Source organism: Dermacentor variabilis, chromosome 3, assembly GCF_050947875.1.
Source record: "Dermacentor variabilis isolate Ectoservices chromosome 3, ASM5094787v1, whole genome shotgun sequence".
Taxonomy (NCBI): domain Eukaryota; kingdom Metazoa; phylum Arthropoda; class Arachnida; order Ixodida; family Ixodidae; genus Dermacentor; species Dermacentor variabilis.
The window spans coordinates 54,390,211-54,410,805 of NC_134570.1; the positions used below are offsets into that span (position 1 = coordinate 54,390,211).

Below are 20,595 nucleotides of genomic sequence, written 5' to 3' on the forward strand. Positions count from 1 at the left end.
TTACCAGTCGACTCATGCTTTGCCGGGACCTTCGGATGCTTCCAGTTGTACCCCAGGCCGCCAGGCCAACGCTACCCTTGGGGCTTGCGACCCAGGTACAACCACGGGCGTCAGCGCCGAGTTCCCAACAGATCGTACCAGCAGTCAGATCCAAACACCACCCTGTATACGCAATGCCTCATAACCTCGAGCGTACCCGAATCTTGGAAGAACGCTAACATAGTCCTAATCCATAAGAAAGGGGACACCAAAGACTTGAAAAATTATAGACCGATCAGCTTACTGTCCGTTGCCTACAAAGTATTTACTAAGGTAATCGCAAATAGAATCAGGAACACCTTAGACTTCTGTCAACCAAAGGACCAGGCAGGATTCCGTAAAGGCTACTCAACAATAGACCATATTCACACTATCAATCAAGTGATAGAGAAATGTGCAGAATATAACCAACCCTTATATATAGCTTTCATTGATTACGAGAAAGCGTTTGATTCAGTCGAAACCTCAGCAGTCATGGAGGCATTACGGAATCAGGGTGTAGATGAGCCATATGTAAAGATACTGGAAGATATATATAGCGGCTCCACAGCCACCGTAGTCCTCCACAAAGAAAGCAACAGAATCCCTATAAAGAAAGGCGTCAGACAGGGAGATACGATATCTCCAATGCTATTCACAGCATGTTTACAGGAGGTATTCAGAGGCCTGGAGTGGGAAGAATTGGGGATAAAAGTTGATGGAGAATACCTTAGCAACTTGCGATTCGCTGATGATATTGCCTTGCTTAGTAACTCAGGAGACCAATTGCAATGCATGCTCACTGACCTGGAGAGGCAAAGCAGAAGGGTGGGTCTGAAAATGAATCTGCAGAAAACTAAAGTATTGTTTAACAGTCTCGGAAGAGAACAGCAGTTTACGATAGGTAGCGAAGCACTGGAAGTGGTAAGGGAATACATCTACTTAGGGCAGGTAGTGACCACGGATCCGGATCATGAGACTGGAATAACCAGAAGAATAAGAATGGGCTGGGGTGCGTTTGGCGGGCATTCTCAAATCATGAACAGCAGGTTGCCACTATCTCTCAAAAGGAAAGTGTATAACAGCTGTGTGTTACCAGTACTCACATATGGGGCAGAAACCTGGAGGCTTACGAAAAGGGTTCTGCTGAAATTGAGGACGACGCAACGAGCTATGGAAAGAAGAATGATGGGTGTAACGTTAAGGGATAAGAAAAGAGCAGATTGGGTGAGGCAACAAACGCGGGTAAACGACATCTTAGTTGAAATCAAGAAAAAGAAATGGGCATGGGCCGGACATGTAATGAGGAGGGAAGATAACCGATGGTCACTAAGGGTTACGGACTGGATTCCAAGGAAAGGGATGCGTAGCAGGGGGCGGCAGAAAGTTAGGTGGGCGGATGACATTAAGACGTTTGCAGGGACAACATGGCCACAATTAGTACATGACCGGGGCAGTTGGAGAAGTATGGGAGAGGCCTTTGCCCTGCAGTGGGCGTAACTAGGATGATGATGATGATGATGATGATGATGATGATGATGATGATGATGAAGTCTGTTAATTTAGTCCCACCCACGCCTATGGCGAAAATTAGCTTGGAGTGTCCAGTTAATTATTCATATAAAATGCGCAGTGGTGATCCATAGCATTGTGTTGCACTCGTTGTGTTTCTGATGCGCCAGTCCCAAGTAGTGCAACTGCGGATCGAAACGCGCCAATCGTCTCAACCCACTCGCCCCCCTCGCCCCCTTCCCCGGGCTTGCCTACGAGAAAGGGTGTTCTGTGCCTCTTGCCGAAGCATGCGTCCGTAGAGTTCGGCGTTAGAAGACAGTTTCTCCAACTCTGCAAGGAAGCTTCTCTCTAAAACTTGAGAAACCCAGCGAAAAAAAATTCAGACGCAAACACGATGGAAAGAAAAAAAAAATCACCACACTGCTGGTCTAAAAACTGACATATATTTAAAAAAAAAACGGATCAACCCTGGAACATCAAACCGCCGAAGCATTCGCGATGCCCTTAGCAAGATACAAAAATACCAATTAGCTTCCCTTATTAGCACGAGGGCCGGATCTTAGCATGTTTGTAAACCGTTACTGTTAAAGTATTTTTGCGTAGATAACCTTCCCTTCCAGAAAGACCTGCATTCTAAACCATTAGGTGTCCTGTTGATATTACGTGACTTCGTCGCCAGTATTCTGTTGTGTTGCTGTACGTTGAACCAACTTCCATTTGTCAATAAACTTCTAATTCCCCGGCCTTTAGAATGCAGCGGCTTACATGCTGCCAACGAAACCCTTTATCATAACCTCCCGTGCCTAATGGCGTTTCCAATCAATAATCAACGGCGCGAAAAATACAAGGTAAGCCGCCCTGAGCAAGACATATACATCGATGTTTCGGTATCATTACAGTTTGGCCGTGGTAACTAACGCTGCCCCTAATAAACCCCCCTGCGCACGAATATTTCGCAACGTTCGCGTTATTATCAATGCACCGGAGCCACATTAGAATGTGTGGAGACGGTTCCCATTCGCTGGCACTGCTTCTGACACGTGTTCGTTTCAGGTTTGCTGTTTCACCAAACAAGGCTGGACGCACGTGCCTTTTCACTGTCGGGCACCGACTGCGCAACGCTATTAGCAATGCCAGACAGGCTCCCGCATCGAAGCGCGCGCAAATGGAGTCTACGTGCGGTGGCGAGTTCCTGCTCTTACTATTCTATTTCGTCGAGCTCTGCACGGAGGCAAGTGTCCGTAAGAGTTTCCCGGTAATGCAAATAACTTTCTCGGGACTCTCATCACGGATACAAAGTCGCCGGCGCTAACGACACGCGCTGTTGCGTAACCGCGAGCTCCTATGTTTCACCGTAAGCCGAGCTGCGAGGCGCGTTCGACACCGAACGCCTGTGCTTTTTTTTCTTTTCACACGCACGTGTTGTGTGGCAGGAGTGCTTTACGGGCGTCTGAAAGGACACTCCTCCACTTCTCTCGCCGCCCTTTCCCCCCCTGTGGGGGCTGCGGGAGAGGAGGATAGCAGTCGCCTTCCATGCTGGCGATCGTGCAGCTGGAGATAACACGCATCTGACGATCATCATGAATCATCAGCAGCAGCAGCATGGTTACGCCCACTGCAGGGCAAAGGCCTCTCCCGTACTTCTCCAACTACCCAGGTCATGTACTAAGGGTATGTATTTGACGATATGTATTGTAATAATACCGCCACAGAAGATGCGAAATCACATGAGCAGTGCGAACGTACCGTGAACGACGCCAAAAAAGAAATTGATGAAGTCGATGCTGGGCGCGAAGTAGCATATCATCATGGACGCCGACGTGATGAGAACGCTGCCCAAGGCCACTGCCTCGAAGGAGCAGAGCTCGCACAGGTAGCCTCCCACGAGCGCTGAAAGTATGAATAAAGAGAAAAGACAAATGCGATTCTTCTTCATTTTAATTTTTGTGTTATTAAAGAGATTTACCGCAAGGCACGTGTACCAAAGAAAAAAGAAACTGGCAAAAGAGTACCGACATAACGTACTAGAGCACGCCGGGTCGCTCAGGCGGCCAGATTTCGCCGATTAAGCACGATCACTCGTAACAAGATGTAGAGATGGCGTTCGGCATTGTGCACTGTTTAGTTCTAATTTGTAGACGCAGAAGACGGCACGCATTTGTGATTTGGTCGCGAAGGTATGCAAATATATTATATACGCCAACAACAAGGCTGTCTTTTTAGGCTTTACTTGATATTGCATGACCGCGTACGTTCTGAAGAGCCGCGATCTTTGCGAACAAACTGTTTATTTGTTCCTAATGCGCCCTGTGTATTTTTAATAAAGCAGGCTGTAAAATTTACAGTGTAATCATAGAAACTTTCGAATGTTGTGAATATTAAGATGTAAAAGATTATTCCATCGTAATGGCGAGATGGCGATACAATATTCAGACACTATTAAAAAATATTCGATATTCTGTTCACTTCTGGTGCTATTCGACTCGTATTCGATTTTCTTCCGATGCTGTTCGAATCGGGTTCGATTAGGTATCAAGGGATTCGCAATGCCGACGCTTCCCGCACCCCTTCCCCACTCCTGCTCTATAAAAACCACCAAACAAGCACTGGAAACCTTTTTCTAGAGGCGTAAATTCTATCTTCCATATCTAACTCCTTTTTTTTTTAAACTTTGTTGTGCTCCCCAATTAAACATTCACTCCTATGTAGCGTAACGTTTCACTCCAATTGTGTAATGCGTGACGATCCTATAGTTACCGGACTGTGCTTTCGGTGCTGGTGCCCGTACATGAGACAATCTTTGTGCGATTGTGTTGGTGCATGTATCGTGCTTTTTGATATATTATTCGTTTTTATCATTTTTTTTTTTTAATTTTTGTTGCAGCAATAAATTTGGGATTTCGGCATAACCGGCTCTGATGTGGCCTACCTTCCCATGCTTCTACATCGAAATTCAAAAGGAAACATAGTCACAATGTGCGTGAGGTACGTCCGCCTATAATGCTACAGCGTTAAACATGGAAGACGACTGGCGACGTCATCCAAGAATTCCCCTCCAAGAACTTCGTGTGACGCATTAGAGATTAACGACTGTTTGTTGACAATTTATTGTTTCTTTTTGTTTCGGTAAGCAAGGAACATATTTCATTTGAAAGTAGCAATTTAGTCACACAACATTCGGGAACTCTAACGTATACCAAGTATTCTTAAACCAGTGTCGTCACACTGACACCGTCTGTGCTACGTCTCGAGCACTGAATTCAAAAAGTAAAGCTTTGCGTGAATCGCGCTGCTGCTGTTGTATTTGTTGTTGTTAACAGCCTATCTTTTCCCTCGAATTAAGAAAGAGTGCTCTACCAGTGTAAACTGATTTAATGTGTACATATAGTGCCCGATCACAGAACCATCGGGTTCCTCATGATAATCTGAAACATTTCACCAGGCCGTTATTGGTAGCTAATGTGCAGCTTAAGGACCTTCAAGCTTTCCAGCTATGTATATCGTTATTAGGGTAGCAAACTTATATTTTGTGCATCTGAAGGGCGAACAGAAAAGGAAAGACAAAGGAAGAATTCCACTGCCACTTGTTCACAATATTTTAAATCCTTCCTTTCAGGGGAATCATATTACTCTAAATTTCAAATCTTACCATGTGTGTAAAGAATGACTATAAGAAATTTGAAGCCCACAGACGCCGCCAGAGACACGTTACGTGACTTACGTGGTAGGCTCCGCAGATGGCACACACAATCCTTACACGAGTGTGCTGCAACCTTTCTACTTCCTAAGAAATTTCGGGATAACGACTGACCTGAACCGCAAAGTCTACACAGTACAGAGGTTACGTCGTTGAAGTTTTGCTTTCACTGTGATTTCTCAGATTACTAGTCTACGCCCCTCTCGACGTTATCAGGGTTCAACGCGGGGCACGAGTCCTGACTGGTACCCTCGGGTTGGAGTACAAACCTTGCTCTTTTTTTTTTCGTGCTATATATGCCTCGTAAAGCATTATGATAGCAAAAGAAATCATCGGACCTGACAATCTAAACCCCGTCTATAACACCTCCATTGTTCGGTTCGTGTCTAAATTTTATTTAAGCGAAAATCAGACACCCATCCAAACGCAGCTAAGTGCTACAAAGGAAACCCATACGGGTTCATCGAAAGAAAAGCCTCGCAGTTGAAGAAAAATTCATCCTGGTCCGGGACTCGAACCCCGAGACCACCGCCTTTCCGTGGCAGCCGCTCTACCATCTGAGCTAACCAGGCTGCTAGCAGACGGCAGGGCGAAGTCGAATTTATCAACAGCTCGAAGCAAAGGCAGGAGTTTGAAGTAATAGTTCTACGGAAATTCTCAAGTTGGACAGAAGTTGGAGAGAATTACTTCACTTTGCAAGTTTCCGCAGAACTCTTACGTCAAACTCGTGTCTAAAATTTTGCGCCGCGGTGGAATTTTCAAGACCGCTGCGCTTGAAATACGCCCGCGCGCTGCTTACATGCCGAACACAGGACGGTCATGTGTATGGTGAGCGGCAGGGACGCCTCCTCGCGGCTCGTGTGGTAGTGCTCCACGAGACCCACGTAGATGACACCGGCCGCTCGCACGCTCACCGTCGTCATCATCATGCACCAGCTGAGGAACGCCAGCACCACCCAGCTGCGCCGGGAGTCCATGCCCGCCGGCGTGGCGGAGGCGACCGGCGCACCGGACGGCGACGCCATCCTAGAGGGTGGAAGGCTGCAACGGACGAGTGACAGCTCTTAAAAGTGGCTAACATTCCCAGGCTTCTACTAGGAAACACAAATACCCCAAGAAAGTGGATGGGGAAGCGGCGCCGCGGTAGCTCAATTGGTAGAGCACTGCACGCGAAGTGCGAAGGTTGTGGGATCGTTCTCCACCTGCGGAGAGTTGTGGTTCTTTCATTTTTCATCCACTCTCATTTCCATTCGTTTAACCTTTCTTTGTTTAATTTATTCAGCACAAGTAGTTTCCCCTATGTTGTCCTTGGTGTCAGTGTTCGTCGGCTTCTTACGATATGACTAATAAAAATCGGGCCCCTCGGTTAACCCCTTTTCTTCTAGTCGTAAGAATGGCTTACTATAGCAGACCCTGCACAATGGCTACTCCGTCGAGGCGCACTCCCGACATGGCGGCGTCGCAGCTAATGGGAACTCCGTCGAGGAGCATTCGTGGCATGACGTCGCGGGCAACGGCAGTTAAGGTGCCGTTTAGCTGCTACACACTACAGGCGACGGCTGTTTCGCTGAAGTGGCCATTTGAGGATTTCGCACCAAAAGTCTTCACAATCGAAGACGCTACCGGACCTTCCTAATTACTCTTTATACTCGCGGACAACTTTCTGTGGCAATGGAGACAAAGCTACGTGCTACAGCGCCGAGTAGCTCGGCAGCGTTTTTGGTTTCTCGCGGCCGGACGCTGGGTAATCGACGCAGCTGCAACGTGCAACGGTTGCTCACTTGCGGAGACGCGGAATGGAAAAGCCTCAAAATAAGTCAACTTCAGTGGTGTGTTTTGTCTTATTCAGCTGTGGTAAATAAGGCCCTTATCCTTTCTCTTCCTCAGCACAAACTGACGCTGATGAAAATGTAGGACTCTTTTTTTTTTTTTTCAGGAGCGTCTTTACTTACGCGCCGCATTGCGTCCGTAGCTCTCCCTTCATTATTGCCCCGAAAAGTTGACCTCGAGCATAGGTGTCTGTTTGCTGGCTCACAGCAGCCTTGCTCGAACGCAGCGGCATCATTCCAGCGCATTCGTGAGTGCTTGTAAACTCCCGTATTCTAGAACGTCCCTCTCTTCAACGCTCCACCCAGGCACGCTTGCCTACGCTATGGAGGCAGGCATACTTCCTTTCACCTGATCCCTTACCGCCATGTTCGGCCAAGGGCCATCAATTCTAGTAAAAGTTTCAATCAATCAACCAATTCAATCGCCTCAATTGTTGAGAAGTGTAATGTCTTCTTCAGGCGAGAGGCGGCGCTGTCCATTTCGCCTGCTGTTGAAGTTCTGATTGGCTGTGGACTCGCAACCCAGCCCAGCCAATCAGAACTTCAGCAGCAGACGAAGCGGACATGTCCACTAGGTGGACTCACAGAATACCTCCCCTGGTGACCATTTCTCCCCGCCCCGTCCAAAAGGGTATGCCAATAAATCATCATCATCACCATGCAGTGGAGGAAGAACTTCGAGAGGAGCATTGTTTGAGCATACGGGGTTTAGTGACAGCTCCCACGCAGGCTATGTTGTGGCGCCACGGCGTTAGCTTTCACCACCACTGCCGCACACACTCCTAGGTGACATCCAACAGGGAGCCGGTATTTATACAGTGGTTAAAAAAATTACTGGGTGGAAAATAAAAACGTGCATGTAAGGTGTCCTTTCGAATGAGACGTAATCAAGGTAACTTATTTCGCAATCATTGGTTATTACGTAGCAAAGTAAGTTCGGGGCTCAGTCCCTCGTTGCATTTGATATACACCACGGGTGCTTAAAGGCGTAAATTAACCTATGAATCAAACCCTTACACTCTCACAACTTTAAGGGTGTGGTTTGTAGGCGACGCTTCACTGCTATTAAAGCGTGGTATTAAATCGAACCCACTGTAAAAAAAAATGCTACTACTGCGCCAGTGTTGAGCGAAAATCAGCCATGGGTGGATTTTAGCTATTTCTGAAACACTCAGAGCAGCAAATCAGAACGTCAACTTACACGCACATCTTCCAGGCGTTTGCCGCAACGGGAGCCACACGTGCGGGGTCGAGCTATATATATATATATATATATATATATATATATATATATATATATATATATATACGCACACTACCAGGCGCTGTGGGAAACTCGCATTCAGACGCGTCGATTCGGGCGACCACGCCTGCGGAGACAGTGCAAAGTGACAAGAACATGTCGACAGGCCACATGCAACGTCGTCGACTATCGGGGCTGCGCTGCAGCAACTGCTGCTCCGTGACGTCACGCCCGAACGAGATGCGGTGCAAGCTTAGCCGAAAACATTGAGCGACGTGTGCAAACGCCCAGTGGTTTCTCCGCGGGTGCTGAACAGAAGTGAGCTTGTCTCCCTATTTTTCCGATAACGTTATACCGGATGAGTTGCTTACGAACGCGCTCTCTCCTTCACGACCTTTGCTTCTTTTGTTGTTCTTTTTTCTCTCGGCGACAGTCAAGGACTCAACGTTTCGCCGCGTCAGCCATGCGGATGCGGTCCTATCTTTCGCTACACACGAAGCTTCAGCTCAAAGCCGACTTGGCGTTCCCTCCCAGAACCCTTTTACAAAACACAGAACCGTTCGCGCATTTCAGAAGCGATGAATCTTAAGTTAACGCGATGTCGCGTAGCTGAAAAACAAATAAAAAATGAAGATAGAGTGCCTGAAGCCAGCAGGTATTCATTTGGGCCGTCAAAAATTTTCGCCAGAACGTCTGAAAATCGTCAAATGAGAAACGTTGAAGGACGAGGTTTACCACTCCGTGATCTCCGCATCAATAAAAAAAAAAGACAGACATCGATGTGTTGTGTAAATATTACGACGTTGCCCCCCCCCCCCCCCCTCCAAGAAGCGCTAGCATTCTGTGGAAGAGACACCTAAATCTGTTTTGCAGCAATAGCTGTACATCCAAAACGCAGAAATATCAGACGACAATGGCCGGACCGATTCGAATGAAGTTTGTTGCGTTTGAGAGAGATGTTTAAGTTCTACGAACATTAAAAAAGGAGAAGTTGAACTTGTTGAAGTTGAAAAACATGGACACCTGGCTGTCTCTGTTGTTTCGCCCATGACACTACTGGTGAAAGTTCTGGGCACCTGCACCTCCGCCCCCAAGTTCCCGCCCTCAATTCTAGCACCTTACCGACAGGCACAGCTCCTACAGCAAGAATTAGCAGCCGCCTGCAAGGACTACCACCCGAATTCGGTCCTTTGTCATCGTGACTGGAAATACAGATGTCAACGACCACTACAAACCAGGCAAGCCAAACTTACGATGCCCAGTCTGCTCTCCCGCGTGTTCTTCATGCGCCACAGACACCCAAGCCGTTCCATGGAGACACTTTCGAGGATGCTGAAGACTGACTGGACCACTTCGATGGCGTTGCCAGGATCAACGAGTGGGACGATGCTCGCAAGCTGCGGAGAGTTTACTTCGCGTTGGAAGACGGCGGAGACGTGGTACGAGAAGCATGAGGGTTTCATTTGCGACATTGCAAGAGAGTAGTCAACAGCTCCGCAATGCGTACCGCAACGCCGAAAGGAAGAGGAGAGCTGAACAAGCCATCTCATCTAAAAACCAGCGACCAAGCGAGAGAGTCTCCATGCTTGCCGAGGACATGCTTGGTCTTTTCAGGCGTGCAGACACTGCAATGCCTAAGGAAAACAAGGTGCGACATTTAATGTGCGGAGTCCAGGAGCAGCTTTTCGCCACGGCTCGTACGCAATCCACCAAGAGCCGTGGCCCAGTTCATGAATGAGGCAACCACGATGGAGCCTATACTCTCCAGCAGTGGTCATCACAGTACGAACGCCACGACATCACGGCAGCTGCATGCTCTAGTGGGTTCGACGGCGAGAAGCAGGGCCTCGCAGACTTGATACGAAGTTTTGTGCGTGATGAACTGCGGCCACTCCTAGCAGTGGGAACAGTGGGACTCCACCCACCCGTGACAGCACTTGCGGACGTCATCCGGACCGAACTCAGACAGGCGGGGCGACCACTCGCACGACCAAGACCTGAGGTCCCCATCCTAACATATGCGGCGGTATTGAGGGCTCCTGCGCCACCGTCTAGAAATTCGATCACGCGGACAGTGGACCAGGCTACAGCTTTGTTTCCGGACACTGCTTCGCATCCACTACCCGGCTCAAGGTACGCGAACCTTCCTACGCATCTACCACTTGGCTCAAGACAGGGGGCTAATAAGGCAAGTGTATGGCGCTCGTCGGATAAGCTTCCGCTCTGCTACCGCTGCGGCAAAGCGGGTCACGTGTACCGCGACTGCCAGTACCGCCAGCTTCCACTTCCGCGGCTTCCACCCTGACGCGCGGTGCTCACGCTACGGTGAGCGTACCCGCGAAATCAAAGCCTGTCTGACGGGCCCGCCTATTTCTGTTCAGCGCCGCCGATCGCGATCACCATCCCCCCGTCGGTCTACGTCACCCAGCTTTCCCTCGTCGTCCTAAGCTCCCCTCAGGAACCGATCACCGAGTCTCCACAGAGGAAACTAGGAACCGCGACTTCTGGGGGTTGAAGTCGCTTTCCAACGAACGCTTTAAGAGGAAGCTTTAGCTCGGGCCCAACTCCGACGCGGCCTATTCAAATACATGTAAAACGCAAAAACGTTTTTATGAGATAACCCCTGGACCGATTTTGATGAAATTTGTCGCATTTGAAAGAGAAAGCTAAATTCTAGTGACTGTTGCAAGCGGAATTTCGATTTAGGGCTTGAATTTTCTTAAAACGATTTTCAAATATTTGACCGTTTGAAAAAAATATAACCACGAAGTTTACAAATTCATAGCTCTGCATCAAGAACTGATATCACGGTTCTGTAAACGGCATTCATTAGATCATTCAAAGCGGACAAATTCAATATGTCATTTTACATCTTACGTGAATTTGTTACGTTGGTTACAACGGTTTTGCAAAAGTATTTCCCTATGATTAAATTTTTTTATATTCATGTGTAACATATCAATTTTGTCCGCTTTAGATGTACTATTAGATGCAATTCACAGAATTGTATTATCATTTTAGTGGTTAAGTTACAGAGTTGTAAACTTGATAGTTTCGTTTTTTGAAAATTTTAGATTTTTGCCAATTTTTAATAAAAAATTGACGACCTAACTAAAAAATTCGAAACCAACAGTCACTAGACTTTAAGTTTGTCTTTTAAGTGCAACAAACCTCGTCAAATTTGGTGCAGTGGTTGCCGAGAAAAACGAATTCTCCTTTTACATGTATTTAGATAGGAGCACTCGAGCTAAAGCTTCCTCTTAAGAAATACCCTCGACGCAACGTCCCGATGACGACGGTTCCGGTGTTTCTTTATTTTCCGACCCTAATAAGATTGTTTCCGACGACATCGCCGTATTTGCAGATAATAATGCTGCCACTGCTTTCGTCGACACCGGTGCCGATTATACAGTTATGACGGCGCATAGGCATCTAACTTGAGGAAAGTCACCACTTCATGGCAAGGACCCAAGTTGCGCACGGCAGGTGGCCATCTGATGATGCCAATTGGAATGTGCACGGCACGTATTTGAATGCGTGCGACGACGTTCGCGGGTTCTTTCCTCGTATTACCTGTATGATCCCACCCAATAATCCTTGGAATGGACTTTCTTCGTGAATACGGCGCAATCGCTGACCTACGTGAATTGCTGGTGTCGTTTCAAGACCCCATTTCCTCCCAAAGCTGACAACGCCCCATTACCGAAGACAACGCTGCGTGTGTCCCAAGAATCTGTGACTCTGGGCCCACGAAGCAGCCTCTTTGTCGGTGTGGAATGTGAACGGGACGCCCCCGGCGCTGTAATTTCGGAGGCAAATTTGTCTTTCCTTCTTGCACGCCAAATGTTCGTTGCCCGAGGTGTCATTCAGCCTAAAAACAAACAGGTCTATACCTCTTGGTCACGAACTTCAGTGAGGAATATCATCATCTTACGCGACGCACCGCCATTGCATTCTTTGAGGAAATTGGCGACGTCCACGGGCCGCGCGATATTCGCTGCTCTTTCGCCGTGTGACCGCTCTGCCACGGCGTTCGCGAGCACTTTCGACGCAAACCCCAGCGTACCATCATCGCAACGAGAAAGTCTCCTGGATGTACTCTGTTCTTTTCAAGACTGTTTCGCTACAACGACGAAGGTTAACCAGACGCCGCTCGCCCAGCATCGCATCATTATCGAACCTACAGAAAAAGCCCGTTCGACAACACGCCTATACAGGGTGTCGCAAACAGAACAAGACGCTATACGTCGCCAAGTTCAGCAAATGCCTAGAGACGACGTCATCCAGCCGTAGACCAGTCCCTGGACATCGGCAGTTGTGTTAGTAAAGAAGAAAGGTGGTACTTTGCGTTCTTGCGTCTATTATCGAGAATCGAATAAGATCGTGAAGAAAGACGTTGATCCTGTGCCCCGAATGGATGACTCCTTGGATTGTATACGCGACGATCCATACTTTTCGCCCATGGATCTACGCTGTGGCTATTGGCAAACCGCGGTTGACCCGCGTGATAGCAAAAAGACCGCTTTTATTACTCCTAACGGCCACTACGAGTTCAAAGTTCTTCCTTTTGGTTTATACTCAACTCCAGCTAGTTTTCAAAGAATGATGGACACCGTTCTCTCTGCTGAAATGGAAATCGTGTCTAGTTTTCCTAGACGACGTGGTGGTCCTTTCGGACATACTTGAACAGCACGTCCAGCGCCTGCAGACAAGTTATTCAGGCAATTCGAATGGCTGGACTTGCTGTAAAAACCGAGAAATGTCATTTGGATACGAAGAATTGAAGTTTCTTGGTCAAGTTGTGAGCCACGCCGGCATAAACTCGGACCCTGAGAGAACTAGCGCCGTCGCCGCATGTCCAGTGCCGACAAATAAGCGCGATCTCCGCTAACTTCTGGTTCTCTGTGAGTATTACTGACGTTTTATCACAAATGCTTCTAAAATCGCGGAGCCCGTCAACCAACTTACGAAAGAAGGCGTCCCGTTTGTTTAGGTCGGAATCAGCGCCACGCCTTCGATACACTCCTGAAACTTTTTCCAGGACCCACCTGTACTCGGTCACTTCGACGAGAACGCCGACACGGTGTTGCACACAGACGCCAGCTACGCCGGACTTCGAGCTGTCTTGGTTCAGTGGCAAAATGGCGTGGAGCGTGTGATTGCCTATGCGAGCCGTACGTTAGCCATTGCCGAGAAAAACTACCCTGCGGCAGAAAAAGAATGCTTAGCCGCTGTCTGGACCATCACAGTGTTTCGGCCGTACTTGTACGGTCGCCCATTCAGATTAGTCACCTACAACCTTCGTCGCCCCGAGGTTATCTACAATCCTGGCGATGAATTAGGGGTGTGGACCCCCCGTCCGACAGCGCGGCAGGTCCGAAAAGCGACGTTGCGACTCAGCGGCAACGTCGCGACTCATCGACGTTGCCTACGAGGTTCTCCCAGAAGGCAACTCAAGAAACTGCCGTCGGCTTCCTCAAACTAATGTCGTTAAAGTTTCAAGGCTCAAGCCATATTTTTCGCCCCGTGACTAGACCGTCCAGTGACGACTTAGCGTCGTTCTTCTTCTTGTTCTTTTTGTTCGTTTTTGCTGCCTCCTGACTTTTTTTTTTAATTCCTTCTTTGACAGCTGCAGGCTGTTACTTCGCGTGAAGACACTGTTTTTTTTTTACTTTCGTATTCAGCATATAATAATAATTAATAATATTTGGGGTTTTACGTGCCAAAACCACTTTCTGATTATGAGGCACGCCGTAGTGGAGGACTCCGGAAATTTTGACCACCTGGGGTTCTTTAACGTGCACCTAAATCTAAGCACACGGGTGTTTTCGCATTTCGCCCCCATCGAAAATGCGGCCCTATATCATCTATAAGCGGGTGTGGGGGTAATGACACATGTCATGGCATATGATTTATTCGCTCTGGCGCATACACGCTTGAGGGGTCGGAAGAAAAGGAAAACGTTTTTCGGTGTCTGTTTTCCCGTAAAGTATGCCTTTCCCTTTCCGTATAGCTTTTAACCTTTAACCGCCGGCTTCTTGGCCAATGCCCCGCAGTGGGTAAGCGCTACAAGTGAGGAACAAGCAAGCAAGCAAGCAGGACGTGGACTAATATATATATATATATATATATATATATATATATATATATATATATATATATATATATATATATATATATATATATATATATATATATATATATATATATGACAGCCAAGAAAAATAGGAAATGAAAGGCAGTGTGGTTAAGCAGGGCGTAACTGTCGTGTTGACTGCTTCGCACTGGGGACACGGGAAATGACATGACCCACGAAAATAATAAAAGGTGCGAAGAGAGTCAGTCCACGCGAAACGCCATGATCCCGATTTTTTTTTTCACCGAGCCCCAGCGCTTTCGAGAAAGAAAAAAAAGAAAAACACAAATATGGGCGCGCTATAACCTACCGCACTCCGAGCTTCAAAGCCAGCTGGCAATCGAGCGCGCTCGGGCAATGCGCTCTCCGAGCGCGTACCTTAATTAAGGGCGATTTTAGGCAACTTCGCGAGCCGGCACAGCTGTTCCGTGACTGCGCCCGGAAAACACCAGCGCGTCACCTGACCATCGTTATGTCGCGCCCGCCTCCGCTGTCGCATTTCGCGCTGCTTTTGCGAACTTGGCACCTCTGCTGCGCAGTTCTTGATCGACGATGACGGTCTCGATGACTATCTCGAGGAACGGCGATTTGCGTTTGTGACGCGAGCTGTATATGCGCGCCGTTACATATCAGAAGCGCCGCACCAATCGTTTCTGCTCCGCGGTGTGCCGACGGTAGTAATGCGGCGCAGATCGCAGGAGCGCGGATAGCGTCCTACGATTCTAGGCATTCGGAATAGTACGTGCGGTCAAGCTGTGTAGCCGCCGCGAAGAACGGCCATTTGGTTACGTATGCCAGTATACGTCTGACGAGCAGAGGTCGTGCGGTCGCTGCCCGTTTCGCGCGAAACGATAAGAGTAGCGAATGCGAAACCAATTAAAAGCTGATACAGAGAGCAGAGAAGATGGCAAGAGCCAGCGGAGCGCTGGACTCGGGGCCCCGACCATTGGCGATTCTTCCGCTTATTCTTTTAATAAAGTTTATCGATCTATCTAAAAGCGCGCGTAATGCGTCAACTTTGCCTTGAAAAGGGGGGTACACTTCAAAGAAGGCGGAGGCACGTCACCTTGACGAAAGCCACAGCAGGCGAGAGCTACCGCCGCGCACCGGAAGTCACGTGCTTCCGTTAAGTTTACTTAGAGCGCGCTTTATACCGACTAGATCGCGCTCGAGCTTTTGAAACTTTAACGCGCACTGTGATTCGAAGTACAAACGTGGTATACATTTCGTGTATAATCTACATGCGCCGAAGCTTTCGTGGAGCGGTCAAGTAAATTATATGAACAGTTCACGTTCTTGCGACGAGTTCTGCAGCATAGCGGTTACGGGCCCGCTTGCAAAAATCAGCAATTTACCAAGCGGAAATCCCCGTCACGCAAACCTTTTTTTTTTTTTTTTGCGAGAAAGAAGATTACCCTGTCTCCAGGATCGGACCACTTGTCAACACGCTTCCTCAGGGATAAGCTTATTTTTATTTTATTTATTTTGTTTGCAGATACTGTTGGCCGATTGGGCCGTTACAGGGGTGGGGTACAAATGTGGCACAAAGCGCATCATGGCTTACATAAAGCAGCACTCTATAGCTAATACATAATCACAGCGTGCCATTATACATAAATTTAATACAAAATCTGGCTTAACAACCGTTATGTGAAACATAAAGCAGCAATGTGCAGCCGAAAAATGCATCACGTACTACATACTACAACTTACATCATACATATTACATCACATACATCGCAACATTATACATATAACAATACCAGATTCTACAACTTACACGAGGAGTGTTAGATCACAAGGATTCATTTAGAAAATATTTTGTTACTTCGGTTTCAAAACGTTCTACAGTGAGAATTACATATGGCGTTCGGCAAATCATTCCAGTCTCTTGTGGTTCCAGGAAAAAAAGAGTATGCGTATGTGTTCACACGAGATTGACATACTAGAAAGTTGCTGTGGTGGTCACTTCGTAGGCTCCGGACTTGTCGCGGAATTAGGTACTGCGCTGCATCAAAGTTAAATAAATTTTGAGAAAGCAAAAAAAAAGGAATTTAAGTCTGGCTATGCGTCGGCGTTCCAGGAGGGGGGGGGGGGGGGGGGTAAATTTAGTTCTTGCAACATATCTGTCACAGAATCAGTACGGGAGTACTTCGAAAGAATAAATCTAGCCGCCCTTCTTTGCACTCTGTCAATTTTGTGAATCAATCCTTTTTGGTAGGGGTCCCATATGATGCTTGCACATTCCAGTGTAGGCCTTACTACTGTTAGACACGCTGTTAGCTTTACGTGGGCTGGAGCGAGTTTTAATTTGCGACGAAAGAACCATAACTTTTTTTTCAGCGGTAGAGCAAATATTAGTGATATGTTGAGTCCAGTTGAGGTCTTGAGATATTGTTACTCCTAAGTATTTACATTTGTTAACGGTAGTGAGCACAGTGGAACTTAGTTGATAATCAAAATTTAGGAGTTTACCTACGATAGTTTATCCATTGCACTATCTCCAAGACGAGCCCACACTGCTCGGCAAGATAGCGACTACCGAGCAGACGTTCGAGACCACCAGATGGAAAGCGTATAGAAAGCTTCGCTTTAATGACACAGTTGCGCGCTCCACCGCATTTTATTGCTGCGCTGAGCACGTTTAGGAGTACAGCGTGTTGTTTCATTACATAATTCCGTAGAGAGCCCAGCCGGCAACTGGCACATCTTTGCAGGCAGTACAGGTGCAGCAGTATCCGAACCGATTCGCTATACAGGGTGCTCCGGCGAACACTGTCAATTATTTTTTTTAGAAGTTTGCCTGTGGCAGATAGCCCAATTCTAGTTCGTGAGCTGGTCCACTCTAAGCGGCGGACACTACTTGCACAAAAAGAAAAATTTAAATGCATAATCGACTAATTACCTTTCATAGTAATTACCTTACGGCCCGGCCATATTGCAACTTACAAATTCTAGGCGCGGAGTTCGCAAGGCGGATCCACTCGGAACTAATTCTCAGGATGACAGCAGTTTCGAGATGTCAGTTTCCGACCTCTGCGGAGAAATGCATTTAGGAGAGATAAAGGCTCTTTCTCTTCGCCTAATAGACGTGGGGCGGGGGGGGGGGGGGTTGAGGGGGAGGATTCACGCAGCCATCATCCTCCTCGGCGGCCTTTTTATGCATGCACTCCCACGCGCCATGTCGCGTAGCTTGAGCTACGAGCTTAGAAGAAAAAAGGGGGGAGGGGAAGAAGACTAAAGAAGAGTGTTCTGCTCCTGGGATCGGTCCGGGCGGTTCTCAGGTCTCTCTCTGGCTGACTTGACACGCTGTTCTATTGGACCCAATCTCGGTCCCTATACACAAGGTATATAGTAGCAATGCTAGGCTGCAACCTGTCACATTATATGCGCGGCCGCAATAGGTCGTTGATAGATTATTTTATTTAGTTCTTTCTGTGTGTATAGGGTGTATCGGTGCTTGCGTCCATCTTGGCTAATAAGCACAACGGCGAAACGAAACCGAGCGCGTCAACTCACCCCCCTCCCCACATGCGCGAACGAACGTGACGCAAGGCAAGCGGCGCGGGACCGAAAAATCGTTGCAACATCCGTGAAACTAGGCTACGTGACGCGGTGGTTCTTCAGTCTCTGAAAAAAAAAAATCGCACACGTGGTAAACTTCCCTGACTCGTCTGCTTACACCTGCGTTACACCTGCCGTGCTGCGGCTACAGAAAATGTGCAGACGAGCCAGGGTTCTTTTTTTTTATTCTTTTTTTTTTCTTGCGGAATATTTGAAAGGTCTACTTAAACGTTTTTCTGGCATCGTTTCAAAAATCGCGTATAGCCTTGTTCACATGCAGCGCCTGCAGCGAAGAGCCAAAAAAAGTAATTAAAAAAATAAAATAATCACTGCTATACTGCCACGTGCGTCGCACGGTGGGGACGCCTCTTGGTCGCCCGTTATATGCAAATATATGCGTAAGTAAATGTAATTTTTGATACACGACGCGTGCGCTGAACGGGGTTGCGATTGATACTCCTACTTCGACGTCACTCTACGAATATCCGTGGTGACGTCAGTGCACCTCCGGCCTTCGTTCATTGGCGCGAAGACACAAGATTGCATTTGATTTTTCGCATTTAATTGCCCCATTATCATACGTAACAGGCGCTTCCTGGCGCTTTCGTATTTCCCAGGCAAGTGTGATTGTTCAGAGCACAGTTAACTACTTCAAGCCTCCCAGCTTCCTGTCTGCTTTATCACAGCTATCGCGCTAAAGGTTAGGTAACCGTCAAGCTACGCCTGTAAGCAGGTTTCTTCAAAATCGCTCATCTGTACTTTGAATGGATGGAAACCAACGTTGAATGATTCATTCATTCATCGACTGATCGATTGGTTCATCAATTCATTCATCGACTGATCGATTGATTCATCAATTCATTCATCGACTGATCGATTGATTCATCAATTCATTCATCGACTGATCGATTGATTCATCGACTGATTCATCGATTCATTCATCGATCGATCGATATATATAGATTGATTGATTGATTGACTACCGCGATGGTTCCGCCGCTATGGCGTCCTGCTGCTGAGAGCGAGATCAAGGCTTCAATTCCCGACGGTGGTGACCGCGTTCTGGCGAGGGCCCGCGATGCCAAAAAAAAAAAAAATATCATCCTCTATAATATTTTGGGTGCACGTAAGGAATCCAAGGTGGTAAAAAACAATGTGCATCGACGGCGATTGTGAATATTTAGCAAATAGCCGAACGCCACCAGAAAGCTAATCGCTTTATTAAATGAACAATGCGCTTGAAGACCTAAAATTGTAGCCACGAGAATATTTAAGTAGCGTTTCTTGTTTCATTGCGAAATTTTCCAGAGAATAGAGCCGTTAACCAGTAGATTTGTAGCGGTAGTATAGATGGCTGAATACGGGGGTGATCGTTTATAATGTTTCCGCAATTTTAAAAACATCTTGTAGCAGATAGCGTAATTCTAGTCCTCGAGTTGGATTACTCAAAGAGGCGGGGCATTACGAGCGCGAGAAATGGAAACACATATTCAACTAATTAGCAAACATTCCCTAATTAACTTCCTAATTAATAACTTTTCGGCACATATGGCAATTCGCAAATTTGTGACTTTGCGAGACATGTTCACTTGAAATTGATCTCCTCGATGGCACCAGTTTCAAGATATTGTCAAGTGCATGGTTGTCAAGTTCATGTCAAGTTCATCAAGTGCATGGATATTGTGAAGTGCATGGTCAAGTTCCAGTTACATGTGTGCTTCAATGCATAAAGGTGCGTCGTGTTAAAAACCGTAAGTTCAACAACAGCCCCTTTTTACGGCGAGTTCGATGGCGTGTATATTCTATACATAACTATATAGTTAAGGTTCGACGTATAACGCGCCCCTCAACTCGAGTGTGCCATAAGACGTGCCTTCAACCAGGCGACCATCCCGAGAACTTGCGAAAGAACCAACGAAAGTCGTTTGCTTTCATAATTCAGAGATTCCACGACGGCGCCCTTTACAACCCACTGTGTAGTTATGGAACTTCAGACCTTAGAATCAGTTTTATTTAAAATTAATTTACTAGGTAAATTTTTACGTGCTCCCAGTATTGTCGAGTACCGTGAGCCAAGAGAAAACGTGCCTCGGTGCCTCATCTTCAGAAGCGCCTCCGAACGAAGCGTGCCATCTTAAAGAAAGCGAACCTTCGAAGCGCAAATGTGACGTGTACGTTCTCAGATGATTATGGAATCGGTGTATAATTAAATATCGGTACTTCCGCACAGGTTCAAGAAGCCTGTTCCGTATGACTGCTGTACGCGAAAGTCGCCAATCGTGATCGCAGCGGTCGACGACACATGGGCCAAACTCGGGATACATCTAGTGTAAAGATAGGGCGACGCGTCATGCGTACAGCAGCGTAACATTTGTAAAATCTACGAAGCGGACTCTGAAGCTGCGTGGTGGTTCAGAGTTCAGGTGGTTTTATGTCGTCATTTGTTGAATTTTTAGCAGATTTCTGTGCCCCGTATACAGTGCTGGGCTCTTTGTTATCGTCCAGGAGGCATCGTGAATTATGCCGTCATCGAGACTCAAAATTTTCGTATAGTCTTCTCTAAACACAACAGGAGGCTGGGGAGAGGGGGGGGCCT

The 20,595-nt window shown here is 47.3% G+C and overlaps 1 protein-coding gene across 1 annotated transcript in view; it reads right to left on the reverse strand.

Annotated features, from left to right (window-relative positions):
* Positions 1-16,402, reverse strand: part of LOC142575620 (monocarboxylate transporter 5-like) — a 32,891-nt gene extending 16,489 nt beyond the window's left edge. The window contains exons 1-3 of the mRNA XM_075685127.1: positions 16,382-16,402; positions 6,027-6,268; positions 3,277-3,420 (exon numbers count right to left, since the gene is read on the reverse strand). Coding sequence (XP_075541242.1) covers positions 3,277-3,420; positions 6,027-6,252 — 370 coding nt within the window. The 5' untranslated portion in view covers positions 6,253-6,268; positions 16,382-16,402. The remainder of the gene's footprint in view (positions 1-3,276; positions 3,421-6,026; positions 6,269-16,381) is intronic.
* Between the last annotated feature and the right edge of the window lie 4,193 nt (positions 16,403-20,595).